Genomic DNA, 24,967 nt, shown 5'->3' on the forward strand with positions numbered 1-24,967 from the left:
CTGTGTCAAGTTGTTGCTCAGTGTCCCCCCAAAATATAAATCTAATTATACCATATGTTTCTTTTTCCTTTATTTAGTGTATGCAAAAGATGCATTAAAAAAATGGATCACCATTGTCCTTGGGTCAATAATTGTGTGGGAGAAAACAACCAGAAATTTTTTGTCTTGTTTACTGTAAGTGATGGATTTCAAAGTCCTAGTTTTGATTATAGCTTAACATGTACCTATGTTTTTTAATATGTGTTCTCGTAACATGTATAAAGTGATGTAGGTAAGATGATAAAAACATGTGCTTTGCCCAACTTATGTATATGTCAATATACCAATATTGGCTGTAAAAATAGGATTGCCAATATGGGCCTAATGCAGTGTGCTGGAGAAATAATTGAATTGAGCAGGTGGCAATATACTGCAACCCTATATATAATATATAAATAAAGAGTGATCTTCTGCCCTTCTCTTGCTATAGTATAGTATTGGTTGTTGTTTGACTTGGAATACTCACTTTACACTTTTTCTCCAAGTTCTTTGGTATTCCATATTAAAGGAATATTTAGACTTTGTTAAACACCGCTGTGAGACTGAGAGGAATACTAGAATTTAACCCTACTTTTAAAGACAATATAATGATGATTTTGTTATAATGTAAATTTTATATTTTCTGTTTTTATTACAGCTCTATTTATTTCTAGTTTTTGCTGTTATCTGATATTGTCTTTGTTTCTTTCAGATGTATATAGCTCTGATCTCCTTGCATGCCCTAATTATGGTTGGGTTTCATTTCCTGTATTGCTTTGAAGAAGACTGGACAAGTGAGTAATACCTGTACAGCTATCCACAAATGTCATGTTCTATCATACATATATATATATATATATATATATATATATATATATATATATCAGACAATTTATATTACTACAATGTACACCCAGATGTTTATTTCCTATGATTTCTCTGGTTCTGTATAGTATTTAGCTAAAATAAGCATCATGGCTAGGGTGAATATTGGATTAAAAATCACCTTTTGATCAAGAAACTTTCCTGTGGTGCTGTGCTTCTGTCCACAGGAACGCACAGCTTTTTTGTATTGATGCATGTGAAGTGTACTTGGCTAATGTGAAAGATACATTTTTAACATTTGTTGCCAGAAAACATATTTATGGCAATAACATTTTATTCTTGATTCTGAGAGTTTTAAATTCAATAGTTAAAGATCATGTCTTCCTAGCCTCAAAGCTTTCCTTTTTTGCTAATAAAATAACCCTTTACATATCCAAGTTTCTTGTTTGTTTTCTACAGAGTGCAGCTCATTTTCACCACCCACCACAGTCATCTTGCTTATTCTACTTTGTTTTGAGGGTTTACTCTTCCTTATTTTCACTGCTGTGATGTTTGGGACACAGGTACATTCCATATGTACTGATGAAACGGTGAGTACTTACCTTTAGGATCCTATTTCATAAACCCTTTGTTTTTTTTGTCTTTTGAATTCTGATTATTAGGTAATGCAATTTTTATAGCACCAGTAGCTATTTTTCAAAGCAGGGGTTTCTTGGCATTGTTTGTTTGTTTGGATCATTACTCTTGTTATATGATGCATTTCCTTTTTTTTTATTATATTTACTGACTTGGCAAGACGTGTTCATAAATATGCTGTTCAGATACTATGCCACTATAATAGGATTAGGAAGCCAACTCATGCATCTTCAAGTTTTGTATAGTTTTCCCATGAACAAGCCAATTGTGTCTGGATTTTTCAGTGTCAGAGAATCCTGAAAACTAGAGACACATGCAGGCCTTTTCTTATATGTATGTTAGATCACTGCAATATACCTTAAAATTAAATTGTTGCACCCCTATAATACTAATGCTGTATACCCCATTATATATAGTTTCTTTTTTGTAATTATCGATTTTATCTTTTTTTTTGTACCTCTGAACATCTGCTAAAGCCTCTAATGTCCCTATCTATAGGGCTACAGACTGGTAAAATTAGAGATTCTAACATCATGTAGCTACTTTTCATGGGATCTTTTTGAAAATGTATTTCTTTGTTTTGTTTAATATACATAGAAATATATAACTTTGTATTTCTTGTACAGTTTTTTTTATGATGCGCAGTTGTGCGGCAGGGCCAGGTAATTTTGTGGAGGGGGATGATGCTGGTCAATTTCCCAGGGATTTGACAGATTGAAAGGTGGTGCAGGGGGCTGGAATGCTGTGCATTTCTGGCCTCCGCTCTATATTTGCCTAGAGCCCCATTTTGTCATCAAAAAGAAGTGTCACTGGGTTGTTTCTTCCTACTCTTCTCTAAAAGCAATAGGAAATATGTTGGTATACATTACTACTGTTCTTCTAGATAGAATGGTTGCTTATATTGTCTAAAGGAGAACTTTTGCATGTGTGATGGGGGTATAGGTATACTTGCATAACATTTATGAGTCTATCAGTAGCTGAAATTAAAAACGAGCCAGTTAAAGAAATATCACTATTTCACATCACATCTATTATTCTGGTAATGCAATTCCAGTCTTCTACCCAGAAATTTTTTTTCAGCCAAGTGGGGGAAGCTGTAGTCGGGGGGGGTGGGGGTGGGCGTGGCAGGACACAGCAAATATATTTCTCTTATTTATTTATGCCACAGGTATCCAGTAACCCCTATTATTGTGTCAGTGTTCTACCCACCCCCCATACTTCATTCCAACTTTGTAATGCCTGGTACTATACCAATACTATTCAGTGCTGTGTATTTTAATCCAACTCTCTAGTGTTTTATGTTTTATTTGTGTAATCCCTTTCCCAGATTACAGATTCCCTTTTCTTTCCAGTGCTCACCGTTCCATCAAGTGCTGATCTCATTGGGCATGTGTGGGATTGAGCACGTTTTTTACATTATAGGAAAGCCCCTGATTATGTGTTCCCGCTGTTGGGTATGCGCAAAAGGAGCAGCCCACAGCCACCTGGAATATGTGACACAAATATCCCAGGAGGCTGCAGTTTTACCCTGCAGTCATTACCAACATGGCAGTAAAGACGGAAGGGGAGGGGTCCCCCCCAAAAATGTAAAAAAAAAATCATTCATCACTGTCCATATTCTATGGGCAAAAAAACTGCCTGTGAATTGTATCTACCTGCAGTGTGATAGCTGTGTGTGTAATGTCCTCTTGCAGTGTTCTGCAGCCTAACAACTTAATGTAATCAAACCTTCATATCTCCTAAATTGTTGGTACACAAGTCTCTCATAGCTGCTAATAACCAAAATGTATTTAAAGAATATCAAGATATGGACATCACAAGTTTAAAAACTTGTGAATATTGAACATTTGGGTTGCTATTATATAAGCAAGGGCACCTAGGAGTCCAAAATTGTAAATTCAAATTAAGGACCCCCAGGGGCCACTTACATAGCAAGAAGCATTAGGGTGGGGCCCCTAATTTTTTTTTTACATACCTTTCACAAAACTATAATTGTAAGATTATAGTTTTATGATATTACAATACATTACTATCTGCTTCTGTTCTTTGGACCCCAGTTTATCTGGAATGGGGAGGTGCAGGAAACTGAAAATGTAGGTGCAAGTGGGGGACACTTGTATAACCTGCCCCCTTAAAATTTCATTAGCATGGCAATATTAAAACTATTATTATTATATTCTAACTATTCTAACTTCTAATTTGGTTCTTGGTTATGTTTTTTGTATTTTTTTAATCGTGTGTGTGTAGTGTAATCACTGACCAAGAGTCTTTTGGTTTAATCAACTGGCCAAAAAGTGAAACAGAATTTTAATTTTAATCGGTGGCACGATTTTGGCCAGTAGATTACAAGCCTGCCCACCACGACAAGGTAGACTCTTTCAGGGCAGGACCTACACTAAACTACACTAAGCTAACCTACTCGATGCTTGTCATCGTTTTTTGTGTGTGTGTGTGTGTGTGTGTGTGTGTGTGTGTGTGTGTGTCCTCTAGGCTAATTTGTCTGTGTGTGTAGATCTCACTAGCGTACATATCTGCCAGCTGGTGTATGTCTAGACATCTGTCTGTCTATGTGTAAATTAGTGCATGTCTGCCAATGTATGGTTAATAGTTCATGAGTGTCTCTATTATTTGTAGAGGTAAAAGGCTTGGGAGCTTTATGGATAGGAAATTGGGGCATGTGTGCCCCTCTCATAGCCATAAATAGTCTCCTAGAATACAGCTTGATAAAGGTAGGGGGCAAAAAGTGAGCAGCCCCATTCTCTTTTGCAAAAGCACACAAACTAATAGTTACCTTTGCAAGCTCCAGCGTTGTCAAAGATGAGATCCCAGGCAGACTGATCCAGCGCTGGTTGTACCCAGTGCAAAATGAATTCTTACCCAAAAATCCTTTGCACATTCCCTAATAGAGTTAATATAGCCCTAGAAGTAGGGTCCAGCGTAGTCCAAATTACATTCTGCAAAGATCAATCCCCCCACCACCACCTGTCCTCATAGATCCTACTCATATGGACAGGATCGGATCACGGGATCGATGAAGTTCTTCATCCACATCCTGCTCAGATGAACAGGATCTGGTCAAAGAATCTATGTTAATGCTCTCCATCCAATTCCTGGCAATGGTAAACCTTAGCTGTTATGATCTCTGCAGAAAGCTCAACTTCTTGGACCCTTTCCAAGGTCAGCAGGACAAAGACCTACATAGTTTACATATGTTCAGTCAAATAACTGTCCACATCCTGACCTCAGGATAAACTTCCACATCCTGACCTCAGTGGTGTGGGGTTTGTGGGCGAAGAGCTAATTAGAATTTGAAAGCCTCTTTGAGAACGGGAACACCAAATGTTTATCCCCTGGCAGTGGGTAAAGGGGAGTGTAGTGCCCCTTTACACAATTCCACAAAGAGTTAAAATTATCCTTACAAATAAGGAGGCAACACTAATTTTATCTGATAAAATAATTTCCTTTCCAAACTTGTGTGCCCCCCTCCTAGCCTTAAAAAAAGGCTGTGTGGACTTGCAATAGTTAAAAAAGGGCAAAAGGTGTGTAGCCAACTTTACCTTGGCAAAATCTGACACCGTCCTGTGCCCAACCCAAGGCCTTATCCTCACATCCTGACCTCAGTGTTGTGAAATCTGTGGGCGAAGAACTAATTGGATTTTGGAAGTGGAACACCAGATGTTTATCCTCTCAGAAATGAGTATAGGGGAATGTAGTGCCCCTTATACCATTCCTGAAAGAGTTAAATGAGCCCTAGAAAAAATGTTAACTGATAATAAAATTATTTTTGCAAGGTTCAGCAATGTTCAGGATGTTCACAATGATAGGATTGCCGCTACCCTGTGCAGGGTCCTGCATTGTTTATGTGCTTGCCACTAATGTAGCTGGCTGGCTATCCAAATTAAGCCAGGCCAGCACAGGAAAGCTGTCCCTGGCTATACCCTCTGAAGAAAATGACAGGCGCTATGCTTAGCTGGACAAAGACCTACATAGTGTACATATGTTCAGGCAATATAGCCGTACCCCTTTCCCATCCTCAAAATAAGTTTAACCTGGCTAAACATAATTAAATTAAATCGGTCAAAAGATGAGCAACTGTACATTAAAATAATATCTCTATTTCTCCTTTTTTAAGTAATATTTACCTTGGCAGGGTCCATGCTCATCTAACCTCATGGGAAGGTTGATTTTCAAATGAATACTTTGTAGATAGAAGATGGGGGCAGCAAGCTGGTGTGCCCCCCTCCTAGCCATAAAAGTCTGTGTGGACTGTAGGTCCACACAGGTCTGTAGTAAAATTTACTTTGGTAAACCCTGACCCCTGAAAAGGTAAATGTGCCCTAGAAATAAGGAAACAACACTAATGTTAAGTGATAGAATAATTACCTTTGCAAAGTCCAGCAATGTACAAACAGACATTTGAAATCCTATGTAGATCGATCCAGCGCCTGTTGAGTCTCAATCTGCTGGTCCACGGCAAAAAAATCTCACAAGTTGTCTCTGTTCACTGATAGTTACAGACACCCTTGTCCAAGGAGTTATGACCCTTTCAGGGACAGTGATTTCTACCTCTTGTTGAAGTTCATCAACCCATATCATAACTCGACGCATACCATCGGTGTCTTCACCCTGTGAATGAACGAGTCGAAGAACAATTTGCCTGCAGTTTGGACAGGTAGGTCTTTGTCTTAGCCATGTCTGGATGCAGGTATTGTGGAATACATGGGAGCAGCTTAATTGACCAAGGGGCTCACCCATGTTAAACTCACCCAAGCAGATGGTGCAGGTTGGCCGCTCCTCTCTCTGCTGGTCACTGGCTGGGGGTGTCTGTATGTCCTCGGGTCTTTGGTGGTTTTGAGGAACGACTGGAGAACGGCTTCTCTCCCTCTGTGAGGAGGCAGAGGTCCGATGTCTTTGCCGTGTGGATCTTTGCGGCAGCTCTGGTGTTTCATGCTGAAGTCCAGCTCTGGATCTAGTCCTGTGAGCCACTGGAGAATATTGGCCTTCATCCTCACGTGATGGCATTTCACGGATGTTAGGCCGCGAATGTCCTCTGACATTCCTTCTTGGCATCTTGATGGTGGCAGATGCTCTTGTAGGTGATTCAGGTATACAAAAATAAAGAGTATGTGAATGAGGTGTATGTGAATGAGGTGTATGTGAATGAGGTGTATGTGAATGAGGTGTATGTGAATGAGGTGTATGTGAATGAGGTGTATGTGAATGAGGTGTATAAGAATGAGCTGTATAAGAATGAGCTGTATATGATGGAGTAGATATAGGTGAATGAGGTGTAGGTAAGTCAGCAAAAAGGCAAATAGAAATCTGCAATACGCACAAGTCTCGGTCAAATCGCTTTAGAGATGCTTCTAGAGAGGCTCCTCGGCAAGCAATGAATAGCCACAGCATCAATGTAGGTACACCACCTATCTGACCAATGGCGTGTCACCAGTTTTGAAAAATTACAGTTATTTCCATAGCGCCGGCTGTCTGTCCAAAACATTACAAATCAGTGATCATGTGTGCCCTCCTAGCCAATTGTATGCTACGATATCCCAGCTGACAGTCCAATTGCCATATCCAACATTGTATTTTTTTTTCAATTCATATAGCTTTATTTAGGAGCAAGACATTTTCTAAAGAAAATGATGGTTATTTGGTGTTTCCATGGAGATCAGCCTGCATGCCTGTAAGGCCTTACAATCCAGCAAGCACTTGTGCCCCTTCCTAGCCATTAAATGTCCTCACTGCCTGATTTACTAAAGCTCTCCAAGACTGGAGTGGATAGACTATCATGGGAGATCCTGGGTGATCCAGCAAACCTGATATGTATTTGGTCAATGGTTAAAAACATTTACCAAAAATTTTAGGAAATAATTTTAAGCAATCCATTCCAGGTGTGCTGGATCACTCAGGTTCTTTCATGATAGTGCATTGTCTCCAGTCTTTGAGAGCCTTAGTAAAAAAGGGCCAAACACTCATAAAGCATTTTGACAGCACTTTCCAAACTGAATCCTATTAGGCTCCTTAAAAATAACTTGCACCTATATTTTTGTTAAATACCCATCCTTACCTTCATGTGTTAGCTCTGTATATTCAGCCAATAGTATTGAGGACCTATAAGAGTTACCTGAAAAACTATTTAGTTGGGTGGTAATAAACTGAGCAAGAATATAGTAAGGGTGCTTATCCTTATGTTGAATACCTTTACTATTAGTAGTACCAACAAATAAGGATTTTTAAGTTAATAAACTTACAACCATTCATAAAACCCATAAATGTTATTAATAAATGCAATAAAGGTTATATATAAAAACAATTCCATAGAAATTACTCATATACTGTACATATCTCCACCATAAACATAAATTCCTTATTTCTGACTCCTCAGTGTGTTTCATTTCATCTTCATCAGGAGGGCGAGATGAAGGACATTAGGATTCTGATGATAAACATCTATATAAGAATAAATACATTATACCTGATATGGTCCCACTGAGAGGGGCAGTGATGAGTGGGATGTCTCGCCCTGTCATTTCCATGCGTCGCTGCACATTGTGGGTGATATAGTGAAATCATGTTTGAGTTTGACACCCACAGATGTCCTTACTTTTACCATGCTTTTCTTTGACTGTCAAGTTGTTACGTAGGTATCTTTTATATTTATCTTTTTACTACTTTCACTATGTGTCCTGATATGGGTGAATCTTTGTACAGATTACTACTACACCCCACATGATAAGGGTGTATAATCTGTAGTGTTCCCCCCAGAATTTTTTTTCAGCTGGGTGGGGGAAAGCTGTAGCCAGGTGGTCAAAAAGGGGTCAGGGCAAGACAGCAAATTTATTGTTCCCAGTAGTTTATGCCACAGATAACCAGTAACCCCTATTAGTGTAGTGTTCTACCTACCCCTTATACTTTGTTCCATCTTTCTAATGCCTGTCCTGTTAGTATGTATAATTAGTTAGTAGTATAATTTTTCCATTCTATGAACTATGCCTCAACTGCCCAGTGCTGTGTATTTTCATCCAACCGCATAGTGTTCTATGTTTTATTAGTGTAATGCCTTGTAGTAGTGTATTAGTGTGATCAATGTGGTGTAACAAGTGAGGCCTAATTCAAATTAGCAGAAAAAAAAAATGGGTAATTTCCTAAAGCTAAGGGGCTACTATTTTGGTTACTAGTGGCTATGAGGGTCCCCTGTGTACCTTAAACAACATACGGTTTAGGAGATATGAAGGTTTGTACACAGTGATTTATATCTGTGTTGCTGCTGATGACCTCATTGTACACGCCCACTCGGTTGGATACATTTTAGAAGCACCTTTTTTTGTAATAGATACCCCAGCTTGTACTATCAGATATGGGGGTGGGCCTGCCTGTGTGCCACTTCCATCAAGGCTGAACTGTGTGCTGATCTCCCTGCCCATCTCTCATCAGCATCAGCAATCCTCAGGATGACAGCTAAGCACAGAGCAGCCTCAGAGATCTGTGCAGAGGATTAGAACTGCGGATAGGAGGTGGGCGGGGGAGGTACTGCAGTCGGGCGGAGCAACCTGCTAAAACCTTCTGGGGAGAACTATGTAATTCAGCTGCAGCAGAAAATCTTCTTCTAACAATTCGTCTTCATTGTATTTAAAGAATGAATTAGCATGTTATTAAAGACCACATTATGCACGTGTGAAAGGCAAATAATGATTAGAATCTGTGCTCCTCGTAGTTTTTATTGAGCTTTAGAGTAGTTGTAGCATTGTGCAACAGTTTACATTGTAATTAAATTGTTTGCCAGACATGGCGATGTTAGGTATAGACAGGCTTATATGATAAAATGTATTGCATTTTTTAAACATGGTTTTATGTTAGTTCAAATTATGCAATACACAATTAATTTTTTTGAAATGCAGCACATGAATGAATATATACTAATAATCAGCACAATATCAGAGGTAAATGTACAGCTGCCAGGAGGGAACAGTTCTGAGGGCTGTTTAGGGTATTGATAAAACTCTCTCACGTTTAATGGAAGATTTGGTATTTAATGTTCCAAATGATGGCAGTAACCGGTACTACACTTTACTCTTGTCCATGTAAGCATAACTGTATCAGGGCTAAATTATAGAAGCTAGACGTTGTTAATGGCAAGTGTGGGGTAGGCCTGGTGTATAGTGGCATTAATAAAGGACGGTCTGCAGTTGCATATTGGCATAATGGGGAAGTAATACCAGTGTTCAACCCAGAATTTTTTTTAAGCCGGATGGGAAGAAATTGTAGGTGGGTGGCAGTCCCTGTATTGTGACCCAAAAACAGCCGGATAGTTACTGAAAAGTGCCAGGTGGTGCACCCGACTTAAAGGGTCTGGGGAGAACACTGTAATACTTTAAAAAAAATTGTTCTATTGTGAGTGGGTACTAAAGGGCAACAGGGTGGATGCTGGAAGAGCAAGTGGACACTGGAATATGATAATGTCAATTTCATACCATTGTGGGTGGGAAACTGATGCTGTTGGTGGTGGTTAGGTTATAATAGGTGGGAGTGGAAAGCCCCTCTGTGCCTTGGGGGTAAAAAAGAGGGATCACAGATTGATCCTTATAAGCAACTAATAACAATTAGATTAAAAAGAAAGAAATGATCTCATTTTGACAGACTGTTTACAGTGCAGAAAATTTGGCACATTGTAAGTGGGTCCAAAAACATTTTTCTAATAAAATCCAATTATTTCTGCCATCACAAAAATTATCTTGTTGATATGTATTTGAAGTTAGTGGTGCAGGGGTAAGCTTAGCTTGAAAAGACCTTGTTATCACTAGTGTGTTAAATGTCATTAAATTCTTAGATTTCTGGAATTTAGTGCATTCATGGAACCAGCAGTAACAACATGACATAAGTTTTGACGTGGCACCTCAAATGCATAGCATGTACTACGTATGTATGTGATGTGGTGCCGAAAGCTGCACTTTCTAATGATGGCAGATAGCTGCAGTACACGTGTTTTGAAAATGGCAGTGGCATGTAGGAATATGGCATTAGACATTGTGGTTTGCCCTTTTCTAGTGGATTGATAATTTCCAACAAAAACCTTCTGGCATCCATTGGAGCAGCAGGAAGTAAAATAATAGGCATTAAAGTGAACCTGTTGCTTTAACCTACAGAGGTAACGCACAAGTTCAGTGCAAGGTTGGATTGTGGTTTAGGCTCCAACTGACTTAATTTTCTACCTTTTTTTTGTCTATGATAAAATAGGTTTATCTTTTAGTATTTTGTGTATTACTAGGTATATTGTAGGCAACATTTCTGGTGCTGAAAACTCCTGTGCCTGAAACAAGCTGAATGTTTTGAAGTAAGGGAGAGCTTAGTTTGTGCTGAGTTTTATACCCTTCCATTATACTGGTGGAATACTGGCATGTGTTGTGTCTCACTTAGTTCATGTATTTATAAAAATGGACCATATTTGAAGTTCCAGATCTCTAAAGATATAGCTTGTGTCTAGAATACTTGCCCAGTTCTTTATTGAACAATGACTATTGATGACTGGGCCCCTAGGTGCCACAATCCTGTACCAGCCTGGAAGAAGTTTTGCTTTTACAAACCTAATATCACTTGTGCATTGAGACTTTGGATAATTTTTCACTATATTTATATTTCACTTTACCTGTGTGACTTGTTACCTATTTGATCTCTTCTGTAACATTTCTATTTTCTAAACTAAGACTATAATTCTCAGTGTGTCTTAACTTACCTGTGCTGTTGGTGGGCCGAACTTCACATCATAGTTTAGTATCCTTTACACAATTTTTAGTGGGTGGAATACATTGATTTCCTTTTACACAGAACGTTTACAAGATATGCCTTTCATTAACTGGTCCCACAGGACAACTGTGAATTCACATTTATACCATTGTATTGTCCTGTCACAAATGAAACCATAGCCTACCCACATTACTGAAAGTTTGTGATCTTTCTATTTCCAGGGAATAGAACAGTTGAAAAAGGAAGAGAGAAGATGGGCTAAAAAAACAAAATGGATGAATCTGAAAGCAGTATTTGGCCATCCGTTCTCTATAGCATGGCTTAACCCCCTCGCAACTCCAGACCAGGGAAAAGCAGACCCTTATCAATATGTGGTCTGAAGATTTCTGTGCCAGTTTTACCACACAAAGACAGACACCACAGTACTATCATTTACCAGCTTAACACTGAATGTTTCATACAAATACAACATATTATTTTTGTATTGGCTGAAAGCTACTTCTGCGAAGAAGCCTCCAACGTACAGCAGTTGTTTGCTCCTGATTCCTGGAACCGTTTGACTGGTCTTTTCTTTCCATCTCTGCTTTCTTCACAGTAACAAATTGGATGCCTTTCCTTTGGTTCTTCACTGCTTCATCTCTGCTAACCAACTTGGCTTTTTGACCTCAACTGCCATCATTTGCCATAGCTGACTGTGCCAATTAACCACTAATATCCGCCCTGATCAGTAGGACACAAGCTCTGAGAAAAACTTGAATTTGGTAGCATTTAAAATGTCTAGAAATGGTTTGCTAGTGGAGGGCAAGATCTCTTCTGGTGTTGTTTTAGATTGCAGTAGTATTCCAGGGTTTTAAGGTTTAAAGTAGCATCTTTTTTATAGCCTGCAAAATATTATTCAAGACATTCTGTTACAGTTTCTTGTGAGAAGACCATAAACCAGTATAACATATTACAGCTCATTATTCTGTCATATTGTTAGAACTGGCTAGACCAATTCATTCTTTCAAAATAATCATGTCTGGTATACTTTTATCAGAACAGGGGAGAAAGGGATGTGGTGCTCTTTAGCAACCAGATTCTTCCTTTTGTTCTGGCAAATTTGGTTGATGTGTAGAATATCTTTTACTGCAACACTTCTCCTGATACTGGGCATTGTGATTTTGTAACTATAGACCCCATGTCCATGCCTATGAATGAGACAACTGTGGCGTACCTTCTGATCCTGTCCTTGTCTCCTCTAAGTTGAATCTCTGCTCTCCTACAGAGTACAAGGGGACTACACTGCACATAGAAATTCCACATTTCTAGAATAAGTGTGTTTTTGTGAAATTACAACAATATCTTTATGAAGGCATGCCCTTTTAAAGGCAGTTGCACAAAAACGCATATAAACCTTTACCATAGGAAAAATATATTATGTATCTTATTCCAGGATGTCTTCATGGTTAAAAATATCCCTTAAAAAGCTGTATTAACTACCCAAATTTTAAACAAACTGGCTTTGAATTTGATTTTTTCTCTAATAAACTGTATTCATGGTTCAGGAGAACTGCACATATGTCCAGCTAGTGCACTTCAGTGGTCTATTTTACTGGTTATTAAATTTATAAATAGATCAGCTATCATGTCGTACATTAACTACATTTGAAATATGTATTCCAGCAATTGCAGCACTTATGAATAGCCTCATACCATGGCATTGTTAAATAGGACAGGTAGGGTAGAACTGTCATCAGCACATAAAGCATTCTGGCCAATTTCTAGATAATTGACCTTAGACAAAACAGTGCTGTTGTTTTTAGCAGCCAGACAGACTTTAGTAATTAGAATCTGGTTGTGGTTGTTAACTCATCCCCATCCCTTAACCTTTTTATACATTGTTGTCCAACACGACCCAAAAGATCCTGACACCTTGCCCTGGAGAGTACCATGTAGGGAAGTATATACAAAATGTGGTGGACTTTACCAAAAAGTCTTTTTTTGGGATGTTTTTCAAATTAACATGCAAAGGTTAACTTTTTAGCTTTAAAATGAATTATATGAAGTATTCACTGTATATAACCAAGTATACTGTATAATATTTAAGCAAAATGTGCAACCTCTGGCACTCCATATGCTGTTGATACACCTTAAGACTTAGTTTATTAGTGCAATAAGTGTTGTATTAATATATTTGTTGTTAAGTTGTCCAATTGTGTTCAGTATAAACAACGAATTTTACCGCAGCTGTATTGCAGTATCAGCAGTATGAGAGATTTCATCTTTTCCCCCCGTTTTATGTGTAGAAGATAGGAAGCTGTTTGCACTAGCATTAAAAACTACAAATATGTTAAAGTAAAACTAAATCTTTTTTTTTTTTTTTTTTTTTTTAAACTGTGATCAGGGAGGTTCTTTTCTTTCTCCATTCTGTAACAGGAAACGCCATCTTCTTTTCATGGGTCTGCTTTAATAAAGTTTTCCAAGACTGGTGAAGATACAGGACAGAACAGGAAAACCTGAGTGATCCAGCAAACTTGAAACTGAAAACATTTGCCAAATGGCAAATGACTTTAGGAAATCCACTCCAGGTTTGTTGGATCACCCAGACTATCTCTATCTTCTCCAGCCTTGGAGAACATTAATAAATCATTTTATCCAATAAAGCACTGCCTGATTGAATTTTTTTAAAGAGGAACTTAAGTTCTGCTTTACCAGTGTCATATGATTGATTTAACATTTAACCTTGCAGTAATATCAGTCTGATCAAGACCACAAAGTATCGTAGTTATTGACTTTTATCCAAACTGGATAATTTATGTTTTCTTTTCATACTGAGAAGCCATTGTTATGTTTCCTTTCAAGCTTTCTTGCATTTTATGTTTGTTTTACTGTCAACACTATTGTCTTCTTATAAATGTATTTTTTGTCTTGTGGTCCACATAGCAGTGTCCTTTATATAATTATCAGTACACTTTTCTGACATGTTCGTGAGTTTTGTAAAAGTAGTATAAAAGCTTTATTGAAAAAACCCAAGTAGTAAGAAGGCACAGACATAATCATAAAATATTTCTATCTGATCACCTCTTGCTGATGTAAAACCTTTTTAGCAATAAATCCTGTGTGCCTTCAAGTGGTTTGTGTTCAGCAAGCTACAATATCATGTCACTGGTAAATCATTAATACCTGCGAGCATTTTCCACTGAAGCCCCTAAACAAATGTGGCTCATCTAACTCTCCATGAGCATGCTACCCCTGGTCTGCTTTTCAAACACAACCATCATAATCTAGGCCAAGTATGGGTCAGTATGTTTTAACTATAGCACAAAATATGCTGCTTGCCCTACTTGGCTTGTAGAGCCTGTCTGGTTGAAGGAGGCCCTGAACCACAAAATAAATGAAGCAGAGGCAGCGGGATTCTTGCACTCCAGGCCTTCGGTTGTAGCTTCCTCTCCAAGTGAGCAGCACTGTAGTAACACCAAATCTCACCCCGGCTTGTGTTTGGAGGCAGCAGTACCTTGGATGATCCCTCATGCAGATATATAGCTATAGAGCTTTAGGAAGAGGAAGTATGCTGCTATATTTTATGGTCAAGGCAAAATTAAATGTTTTCAGTGTACTGTTCAGACAAAGTTACCATTTTTGGATGTTCCATATCACCAAGAATCATGTAACTTGAATTTTCAAGGCCTAAAATCTAAAAAGGTATGTGCCCCAAGTATGTAGAACCTGCGTGCACCTTGCACAACAACTGCCCTGATCATATAGCCCATTTTCCTATGGTCAAATTATTATTTGCATATGTTCTAATACAGCACTGAATTTAGTTTAGCTTTTCAATATAACCCTTTATATTCTTAGCTACTTAGGAATTGCATGTTAATCATGGCAACCTAAATAATGTTTACTTTTTTATGCTCACAAAGCATCTAAATCTAATTTGCACTAGCAATAAAACATAAGCACACCTTGTCTAAAAGATTTACTTGGAAGCAGGATCATTGCTGACTAATCATTAAAGGATAACCTCAGGCAGACTGCTCAATATACATGTATACATTAATTCTTTTCAGACAATCCTATGATCTCACACACCTCCATTTTGCATATCCAGGCAAGTGCAACTCCAAAAAAACGTTTTGCTGTTTTGTCTGCATGCTTAGTGCACGGTGAATCAGCAATGCATGTAATATGATTCAGAGTCCAGTGAGCCGGCAGATGACCCAGAAGGCTGCACAGCTGGAACAAGAAATGTGGTGTTGGCCAACGTAATAAATTATGAGGAGTGTCGGTATTCAGGACTGACTCAAAAGATTTAAAAGCACATGAAACAATTTATATTTATGTATGTTAGTTCTAAATCTTCAACTGTATAGCCATTTGCCTGGAATTTTACTTTAAATGACCCGGTCATTACAGCATCCCAACTAAACTGCAGGATGTAAGGTTGTGTCTGTGTTAAATGTCCAACCCATTGCTGTTTTATGGTCCCTGAAGGTAGCCAGCACTTTGCCACACACAGTGTTTTAGTTGATACGTTCACTCCACATTGTGTGATGGGAGGAACAGATATTTGACCCACCCAAAAGTATCTGACACCTATAGTAGCCAGAGCAAGCAACGTGTCAGAGTTTTAGCATATGGGTGGTCGGTAATGCCTGCTTAGAGCAGCATCTTTTACTGGCTGACATAATTGTAGTTAGGCACTGTGTATATCAGGCTTTATAGACTTTGTTGTAAGTATAGAGAGATCACTGTGCAAAGCAACTGAGCAGGAGGCAGAGTTACAAGTAAAAAATGGTTCTTCCCATCTATATATTTACTTATAAACTATACATAGAAACAATGTTTGAAAACAATAACTTTTTCTTAAGTTAAAATTTCCATTGAAATTTCAATGTCATTCATCATCTTCTCCCTTCTTTCTTTCGGTATCCAGATCCTTGGGCCTCTTGATTGGCTGGGCCAGTAATGTAACTCCTGTAGTGTAGCGCAGGCTTTCATTTTGTCCTGGTACACACAAGGGAAGCTGGGATTGCCAGGTATATCTGGCTACAAACGCTGAGCTGTGCAAATTTTTAAAGTGGGACCTTAGTTTCATTTTTAGTTAGGCAACCATTTTTTCCCCTCACTGTTGGCTTAAGGTACCCATCATAGTGATAGAACAGTGGGAAGTTGCAGAAAGCAGGTCTAAACTGTACATTACATTAGAGATCATGCAACTCAGTAGATCATACAAACTTGGTATCACAGAATGGTGGTCATTATCAAAATAATGTTCTGGTTAGGGTTATTCAATAAGGCAGAAAGAATTTATTTGGATCCGTACCATGGCCTTATGGGAGCTTTGGTTACTATATGTCATGGCTGACGCTGTTATGGAGTACAGAGGCTGTGCAGATTTGCTTTGCTGGATATACACTATACCTAATACTGTATATATATATAAATATACATGTATAATTACATATACATTCCATTCATACACTGCTGCAGAGTATTTTAATAATTATATTTTGGCAATGAACTGTACCATGTATTTTTTGTTATTTTTGTTTGTGAAATTTAAGTTTTGGGGATAAAAATGGTCTTAATTTCCTGGTGGGCGTGGGCGATAATGGCTTCTATTGGGCTTCCCGTGAATTTGAAAACTATAAAATAGATATCACAGACTGGAAACTGTTTACTGTTTTATTTAAAATGTGAACTGAAAGCTTCATCTCATTTAGTTCTGTACAGTATATGCTTCCATACTGAAAACAATAATGCAATAAACATTTTTTTCCAAAAAAAGTTGTCAGTATGTTTGATATTTAGAATTACAGATCTCTGATTTATTACATAGTCTATGATTGTAGAACTCATTATTTTTCTTTATCCCTGCTGAAGTTTCAGTCTCACAGAGCGCCAATGTCTCCTTTACTCTACTGTTGGAATAGTCAGCTGAGCAAATCTGACTGCCTCTACAGAAAGGTGTAAAAGCACAAATAATAATAATAATTAAGCCCAATTCTCCTTTTAAATGAGCTATATGTATTCTAGGTTCTCAAAATAAAATGTATTTTATATCCTTGAGTTTAATATTTTTTTAAAACGGGTAAAGCCTAAAATGAAAGACCTGACTGCTGCCAGCAGCTGCAGAGTCAAAGTCCTAAGATATGAAGGGAAGCAGTGATCTCTCTGCAAAGGTCCACCCCCCCCCCCCCCCCCCCACATAGTCAGACCAAGCCTGAGTAGAAAAGCCTGTCCCATGAAGCTATTGCAGAGTGGCACCCATGCTCCATGTGGGGAAGCAGACAGTCTTTTTTCAGAGATTTAACAAGCCTTTAGATCAGCAAAGTCCATGCTTCCTACTGATTGGAGAGCTCTGATTTAGTGGGAGTTATATCAATGGAGAAAGATCACTAGGAGCAAGGCTCCCCCCTCTGCAGCTAGAGAACAGGCGATTTTGGATCCTTTTGCCATGGTGCACATGGTATGGCAGTGTCCAGTCTAAAATATACATCAAGAAACTAATAACTACAGGATTGGAAACTATGAATTCATAATACAGATGATAGATTTGTAATAGAAAACATGGAATAAACTATTGGGAGGCCATATTATTTGATTTTATGCTACGTAAGATTTTGAGGTCACATGTTGAAGTTGAGGGCCACCCTCATCATTCAGAATTCTTTCATCAATCAGTTTAAAATAACTATAAAAAGTTCTTAGAATTTTGCTGTATTTTTGTTTCAGTGCAATATTTAGGTGTGATCCCTGTTTATTTGGAACATCTTCACTTGACAAAAATCTTACTTTTGCCTTAAATACTATCACATGATAAGAAAAAGAGAATCTAAATCACATGGCACACAGATTCTGATTGTCAGGACTGTCACTAGGTGGAAGTGATTCTTCTGGATAAACCTGAAATTGCATGGTTGTCAGCAACTCCTTTATTAATGGGAGAACAAAATCCATGCAATGGAAAGGAGAGTTGGCATTTGTTTTATCTTGACACACTTTATACTGGAGTATCTTCTGCTGAACCCAAATAATACCTAATACAGCAATAAATTTGCCCCAGTGCCCTCAGTCTGGTTGTATGTTATAAGTAACTAGTTCTTACCCCATGTTTGCAATTTACCTTGATTTTGTTTTGTCTTCCCAACTATCAGGGCATTGAAAAAATGAAGAAGCAGACCCCAACCTGGGAAAAGACCAGCAACTGGGATGGGTTAAAGCAAGCTTTTGGTGGCAGTTTCTCTCCTGCATGGTTAAGTCCTTTTTCAGGAACTGTTTATCAGAAGGTGCCATCAGATATTGAAACTGGATTGTCCGGAAAGGGCGGTGAAATTGTCACTGGCAAGATGGTAGGAAATGTGGAAGTCATTGAGGTGGGAGGTGGCGATGAGTCAGACCAATCAAATAATAACTAAAAGAAAAAACCTCAAAGCATAACAAACTGCACAGAGAATTTCATGATTGTGACAATATAAAGGACTTTCCCCTATTAACATTGATTTACCTGCTTGGCTAGGAATTTGTGTTTCTGGGTGTTTAACAATGGATGTTATAATTACATGATAAGTGACTTTTGACTTCTTCTAACGATTTCCACTTGTAGAAAAGTCTTTCGCAATGCCAAGGCTTGAAGCAGATCAAATACACCTGACCTTGAATTCTGAATAAACTCAATCATTTCCAACTCATTTCAATTAAACCCTCAAGCTGCTGACAAAGGCAGTAGGGTTGTTTGAATAACCCTATTAGAAAAAAAATGTAGACTGCTTTTTCTGACTTCATTCAAAAAATGACATTGCATGGCTGTCTGCTGAGGCTTTGGCTATTGACCCAGAACAAGAATACAAGTGAAAGCAGCAAATTTAGAACTGTTGACACCCAGACTTGACTTGGGACCTTAGCTTAATGTACTGCAGTCGGCGAGCCAACTAACTAGTATTTTCAAAGGGAGGTCAGCAGTGTTAACCAATAGTTTTTTCTCATGGCCTTTCACTGGTTGCATTGATGTACATAACATCCTGAACTTCTGGATGAAGAACACCAACATTTCTGTTTAACTACAAGGGCTGTCTTTTTTGCTTCATTTGATACACCAGCAACCACCCTTCTTCTTTGCAGTGTTTTCCCATCGTTGTAATGTCAAGTTCACTTAAATCATCACTCTTCTTTTAGTACAGTTATCCTTTTATGTGACCTCCTTCCCCAGCACCCCATCAAAGTATTATATTTACCTATTTCTGCCACAATCTTTCTGTGCCTGATGGAAGCTATGTTGAGGCTTCCAGATGAAAATCTTCTGCACATTCATCAAAATTGTCTTATTTTCTATTTTAGAAACGCTGAGTGCCAACAGTGAATGGCCTCAGCATAGCAATGAATGCAATTGCAGAGGAAACAGATTCTGGAAGACTCTGCAAAGTTACTGCTGGGTGCCAATAAAAAAGGCAACTTTACTAAAAGTATAGTTCTCCCTAAATGTAGCCCCATAGGCTGTAATTTGCTTCTAGTTTGAACTAGAACTCCATTGAGCACTGTGATCATAAGACTGGCAACATAAAAAACACTGAATTAGTTTCCAGGAAATTATAATATTTTTCTGTGGAGGAAAATTTCTTTATGGCTATCTATGGCAAGAGATAGACATCAAAAGAAAATGTTGAAGGTGTTGGTGTCTATTTTTGCTCCTTAACTTATACCTGTCAATGGTTTGGTTTAGACGATCAGAGACAATATTTGTGATTTTCTTCAATTCTGGCAGCAATTTATGTACTAATTCCTCTTTGTGTTTACAGCAAAATAGTTACCATTATGTTTGTTATATGGAAGACTTGAGCATTATTTTATATTCCTTATTTTAGCTGCTCCAAATGCTTACCGTTCCCTGGAAATGACAGTAATTACATAGAATTGACAATCTGACTGGAATACACATTACTCATGTAAATTAATTGCTTCCTTGTACATAGCTAGAATGTCAGATGAGTTCCCATGGCTGATTATTGTGACCACCTTCACCGTGCACAACTGCTCAATTCTGGAATTGTGCTCCGGCAATTGCAGAAAATGGAAAATCAGAATGGTAGGGTGCCAGTAAGAAAGATGGAGCCATGGACATCCATGACCTATCGTGTCATTTATAGTTTTTAGGCTTACTGGAAAAACAAACTATGATCTCTGATATTTGTTTCTATAACTTTTTTTATTTGTCATCTGTTGTTACATTTCAAGGACAGTGAAATAACTTGAGTGGCCTGCCCAGAGCCCTGACCTTAACACTACTATAAGCTGCTTGACAGTTGGAATTGAAACACTTATTAAGTATTCGTTCTTCTCATCCAACATCCACACATGATCATTTGCTTAAATGGTGATAGATTATTCCATGGAATCTTTTGGAAAAGTGTTCCAAAAGATTCCAGAATGTATGGTCAAATTCTATTGGTATTGCAATGGCATGCCCAACAAACTCATGTGGGTGTGATGGTGTCCACAAACCTTTACCTTTATGACTTCCAGTATCTTCTAGTGAGTTGTATACAGAGAGGTCTAACTATCATTATTATTATTAGAACTATTTTCAATTATGAAGACATTACTGAATATCTATGGCAGCAGCCTGGTAACATCACTAGGAAGGTACTCTTGTAAGATATAAGAAGTGTGGTGCCAACCCACAACATGTATAAGTAATACATCAGTTTTGCGTGCACAGTCCTTACAAATAAAGCAAGACTCCATACATAATCTGAAACTTTCTATCAATGTACCATGTACCCTCTACCAGAGAGTTATTTTTCAATATGGCAGCCATGCAGTTTTGGTTCATTTTTTCTATCAAATGAGTGCACTTAAATGATAAATATTTGCTAAAGATTTTTAAACTCATATTCCTAAATCACAAAGTACCTTTAAGAGAACTAATCACAAATGACAGTCTCATTTTTATCAAAGCTTTGTTTTGTAATTGACCTCTCATTTCTCACTCAAATACTTAATTAGAAAAAAACTGTAATTAAATAAATGATAAACCAACATAAGCCTTTCATAGGCAACCCTGTGGCTATTAAAACTTAGACAGATTTCTTTCTCTCTTCATTAAAGTTAGCCATATTTACTGTCAATACTGACTTGTTTGTAAAAAGTCTAATTCCCAAAGTAATCAGTTTGATCCTTCTTTTACTACTGAAATGTGAAATATTGAACCAAAACCTCATTGTACCTCAAATCTGCATCACCTATTTTATGTCTTCTGGCAATAGTAGGTTGTCAATTATTCAGGACAATATTAAAAGAATCAAGGTTTTAGTCACGCGTGCGAAACTCACAACAGACAAGGCAATAGAGGTTGGGACTGCCCCTTCCTGTGTCTATGAGAGCCTCTGAAAACTTTTACCAAAGAGTCTATTTTTTATTCTTCATTTCCTTGCGTCACCGGTCATCCAATTCTGAGCTGGTCTTTTCTTTAGTTTGCCTGAAGACAACGAATTATTGTTTTACTTGTTTTGCTGCTGTTGCATATTTTGTTCCCATTACTTTTCTTGGGGGGGTTACGTTTTCTATGGTCCCCTTATCTGCTGGTTCCACTTGCACAGCTTCTATGGTCTCCTTATCAGCTGGTTTCACTTGACCAGGTGCAAGGCCAAGACGCCTCCGAGAACAGAAAGTAAAGAACACAAATAGCTGAGTTAGTTATTTTGAAACAGCATAATATAGTTTGAGTTAATTCTCACTTTACCTAAGGCTAGTATATATTCTATATACATTCACACTTCCTAATATGGTTCATGGATTCAATAAAAAGTAAAGCAAGAGAAATGGTCCTGGAACTTCCATGTTCAAATATGTCAGTAGTAGCAGCTTCACTGTTTCCTCCTGACAAAATGATTTTGTAAACCGATTACTATGTTACTGTAGCTTGTATATTATTTACCCATTTATTTACTGTTCTGCAAGCTTGAAATGCCTTTAAACCATAGAAAGCAATATATGGAATTAAAAAGTGATGGCAAACTAATATTAACATGATTGCAGTAAGGGAAATAAGAATGTATGTATATAATAATGGAGGGACACTCAGCTCAACACTTTAATGGTCATAGTCATTTTTACAATTTTTAGATTTTGTGGTATAATTTCATGTTAATGAATGTGTTTAAAATGTGTTTAAAAAATTCAGATCTGCAGCTTTTCGTAAAATATTATCTGACCAAGCCTTTGATTGGGACAGTGTTTTTTTTTTCTTAATTTGTTCCTTTAAATGTGATGCCAAGTCACATGTGGTAGAATCAGGTATGCCAACACATACTGCACAGGTATTGTTCACTGTTGTAGTGGCAGGAGAAGATCAGCCGTGCTGCTATGTAACAGTGGATAAAAAAGTATCCTAGTCATTAAAAAATAATTATTTTAGTTTGAGTTTACATCTACTTTATTGATGGAATTGGTGTTAAGGTTACTAAGTCTTGGAACAACTTATACTATAAATTATATTGAAAAAAAACATGTTGCTTTAACCTTAAACCAGTGGATTATTCCTTATTTTTTTGGAAATGTATTTTTTTTTTTACAGTACTGAGAAGTCCAGTTATGCCAAATATGCCAATGGTTTGCTAGGAGTACACAATGCTGACAGTTCATTCCTGGTGCATACACATCTAAAAATCAATACACAGCGCCACTTAGTGGCCACATGCAGAATAACTCCTAACCTTACTGTACAAGTGTAAAATAATGCCAGTATAGATCACCTAGCATCAAAACTAAATAAACTTAAGTAAATGAAAGAAATGTGATTTAAAAATGACAACAATGAAACATTATTTTCCTTTTTTCTTCTGTAAAAGATACCAAAGAATTAACTAATTAACAAATAAATTACATAAACACAAATAATGGAATTAGGATATTTGCTATATGGAAAAATGGCTGCTACAATAATTATCTAATTATTTGTTCAAACACAGTAATCACTCTATCTAACAAATATATATTTGTTATTTTGTATATTTTTAGAGTTCTGCATCGATCTGCATTCTTTTACAACACAGCCAGCATGCAATCTTTTTTTAAAACACACAACCCCCAGAGAAGACTTGAAAGGAAGTATTTTTAAAGCGGTGAATCTGACATTCACTGAAATATTCTCTGGTGGAGACTTTCAATAGTATTTATTGAAACATATGGACATGGAAAATATTCCACCAGGGAAAGTTTTAAAAATAGTCACTGCTTTACAATTAGACCCCAGAGGGTATGTATAGCCTTTTTTGGGGGGGATTGGTTCATACCCCTTTCTGGTCTTAAGTATGTTTTTGTGTGTGTCCCTTTTAAAAGATAAAAGGAAGTCTCCTGAAAATAGAATCAAAAGGTAATGAAGGAAAACTGATAAACACATTTTCCTCTTAAAGCAAAAATCTTAAAGCAAAAATGTACTTTCACAATTTTGGGCAAAGTAATAGGCTCATTGGGTAGTAGACGCCCTCCTATGTTTGCCCTAACTTCAGTTTGCTCCTCTATCTGTACATATTAACCTTAAAACATGTGAACCGAAATCTGGTTGGTTGGTCTAGACAACACAGCCATATTTCTTTCCTATAGTTTGGATAAACTGGACTTCTAGGCTCCTATGGGCTCTGTATGCCTGAGTCAGTAACATTCCAGCAGATGGACAGCTCATTGTATGGTTACCTAACTAGAAGCTTCATCTCGTTCTCTGACCTTAACAAATGTATAACTAATTGTATTCCGTTTATGTTGAGATGTAAAAGTCTCAGCAAAGCTTGCTAGGAATTGTTTACTGTATAGCTAAGTTTTAATTTTTGTGTTAAATGTCAAAAAATGTCCTTCTGTATTTAATGTAATAAAACTTTGATTCTAAAGAAACCTTTGTCATGATGAAAGTGCTTTGTATCTTCTTTAAAGCTTGATACAGTGGAAAAAATCTTCCAGCAAAAATGCTAAAACTATTCTAAATCTTCTAGTTGTTCTTTTAGAAAGAGAGGGTGAAGTGGCAGTGGGATCGACTCTGCTGCTTCTCCTTTGCGAGTCCGGTCTGAAGACATTGGTTGAACTATTCTGAACATTAGACTGAGAACATCTAAATTTGAAGGTGAATTTTGCATCTGGTTTTGTTGTTTTATCTTGCAATGGGCTTTTCCTGTTATCTCTTTTTTTATTTTATTTTAAATAGGCTGCTAGTATACTGCAAATATATCTAAATGGGCTTGCACTGATTGTTTTTACTACACAACACACCTTAAGGCACAGATAGTTCACACCTCTGAGTAATAGTATGCTATAAATTGCATGTTTTGTGGTGTAATGAGTAAATTAAATTAAAGGCAATAGGCAATTCAACCCCAAGTATTTCCAGTATACTAATATGGCTAAAATGAAATATATTATTGAATGTATTAATCAATTTACAAATTGGGTGATTAAGGAATTTGCAAGCATTTGCTAAAATTCCCTTAATATTTTCTTAAAATATATCCAATATTAGGCAGTATAATTAGAATATAAATATAAATTTCTGTATTTTACAATTCTCCACATTAAAATTTTCAGCAAATGCAATGCAAATTGTTCATTCTCCTTCATGGAAATGCTGATTTTTTTTATTCACTTCAGGAATTCATGAGTTGCACATTAAATTATTCTTCCTTTATCAGAATTCCTACAAACAAGGATTCATATGTGATCACCCAAGCATCTAATTAGGTGTACTCCATATTTTCTAAAAATAAACATATCATGTATG

At 37.3% G+C, this 24,967-nt stretch overlaps 1 protein-coding gene across 5 annotated transcripts in view; it reads left to right on the forward strand.

Annotated features, from left to right (window-relative positions):
• ZDHHC3 (zDHHC palmitoyltransferase 3) overlaps window positions 1–24,090 on the forward strand; it is a 38,231-nt gene extending 14,141 nt beyond the window's left edge. For 4 of the 5 annotated variants that reach the window (XM_072412266.1, XM_072412268.1, XM_072412270.1 and 1 more), the window contains exons 4-7: window positions 78–174; window positions 731–812; window positions 1,303–1,433; window positions 18,363–24,090. In XM_072412266.1, the coding sequence (XP_072268367.1) occupies window positions 78–174; window positions 731–812; window positions 1,303–1,433; window positions 18,363–18,623 (571 nt within the window). In that variant the 3' untranslated portion in view covers window positions 18,624–24,090. Of the gene's footprint in view, window positions 1–77; window positions 175–730; window positions 813–1,302; window positions 1,434–11,444; window positions 16,993–18,362 lie in introns of those variants that run through there. The other variant, XM_072412271.1, reaches the window with a different exon arrangement.
• The last annotated feature ends 877 nt before the right edge of the window (window positions 24,091–24,967 follow it).

This window comes from Pyxicephalus adspersus, chromosome 5 (assembly GCF_032062135.1).
Source record: "Pyxicephalus adspersus chromosome 5, UCB_Pads_2.0, whole genome shotgun sequence".
NCBI lineage: Eukaryota > Metazoa > Chordata > Amphibia > Anura > Pyxicephalidae > Pyxicephalus > Pyxicephalus adspersus.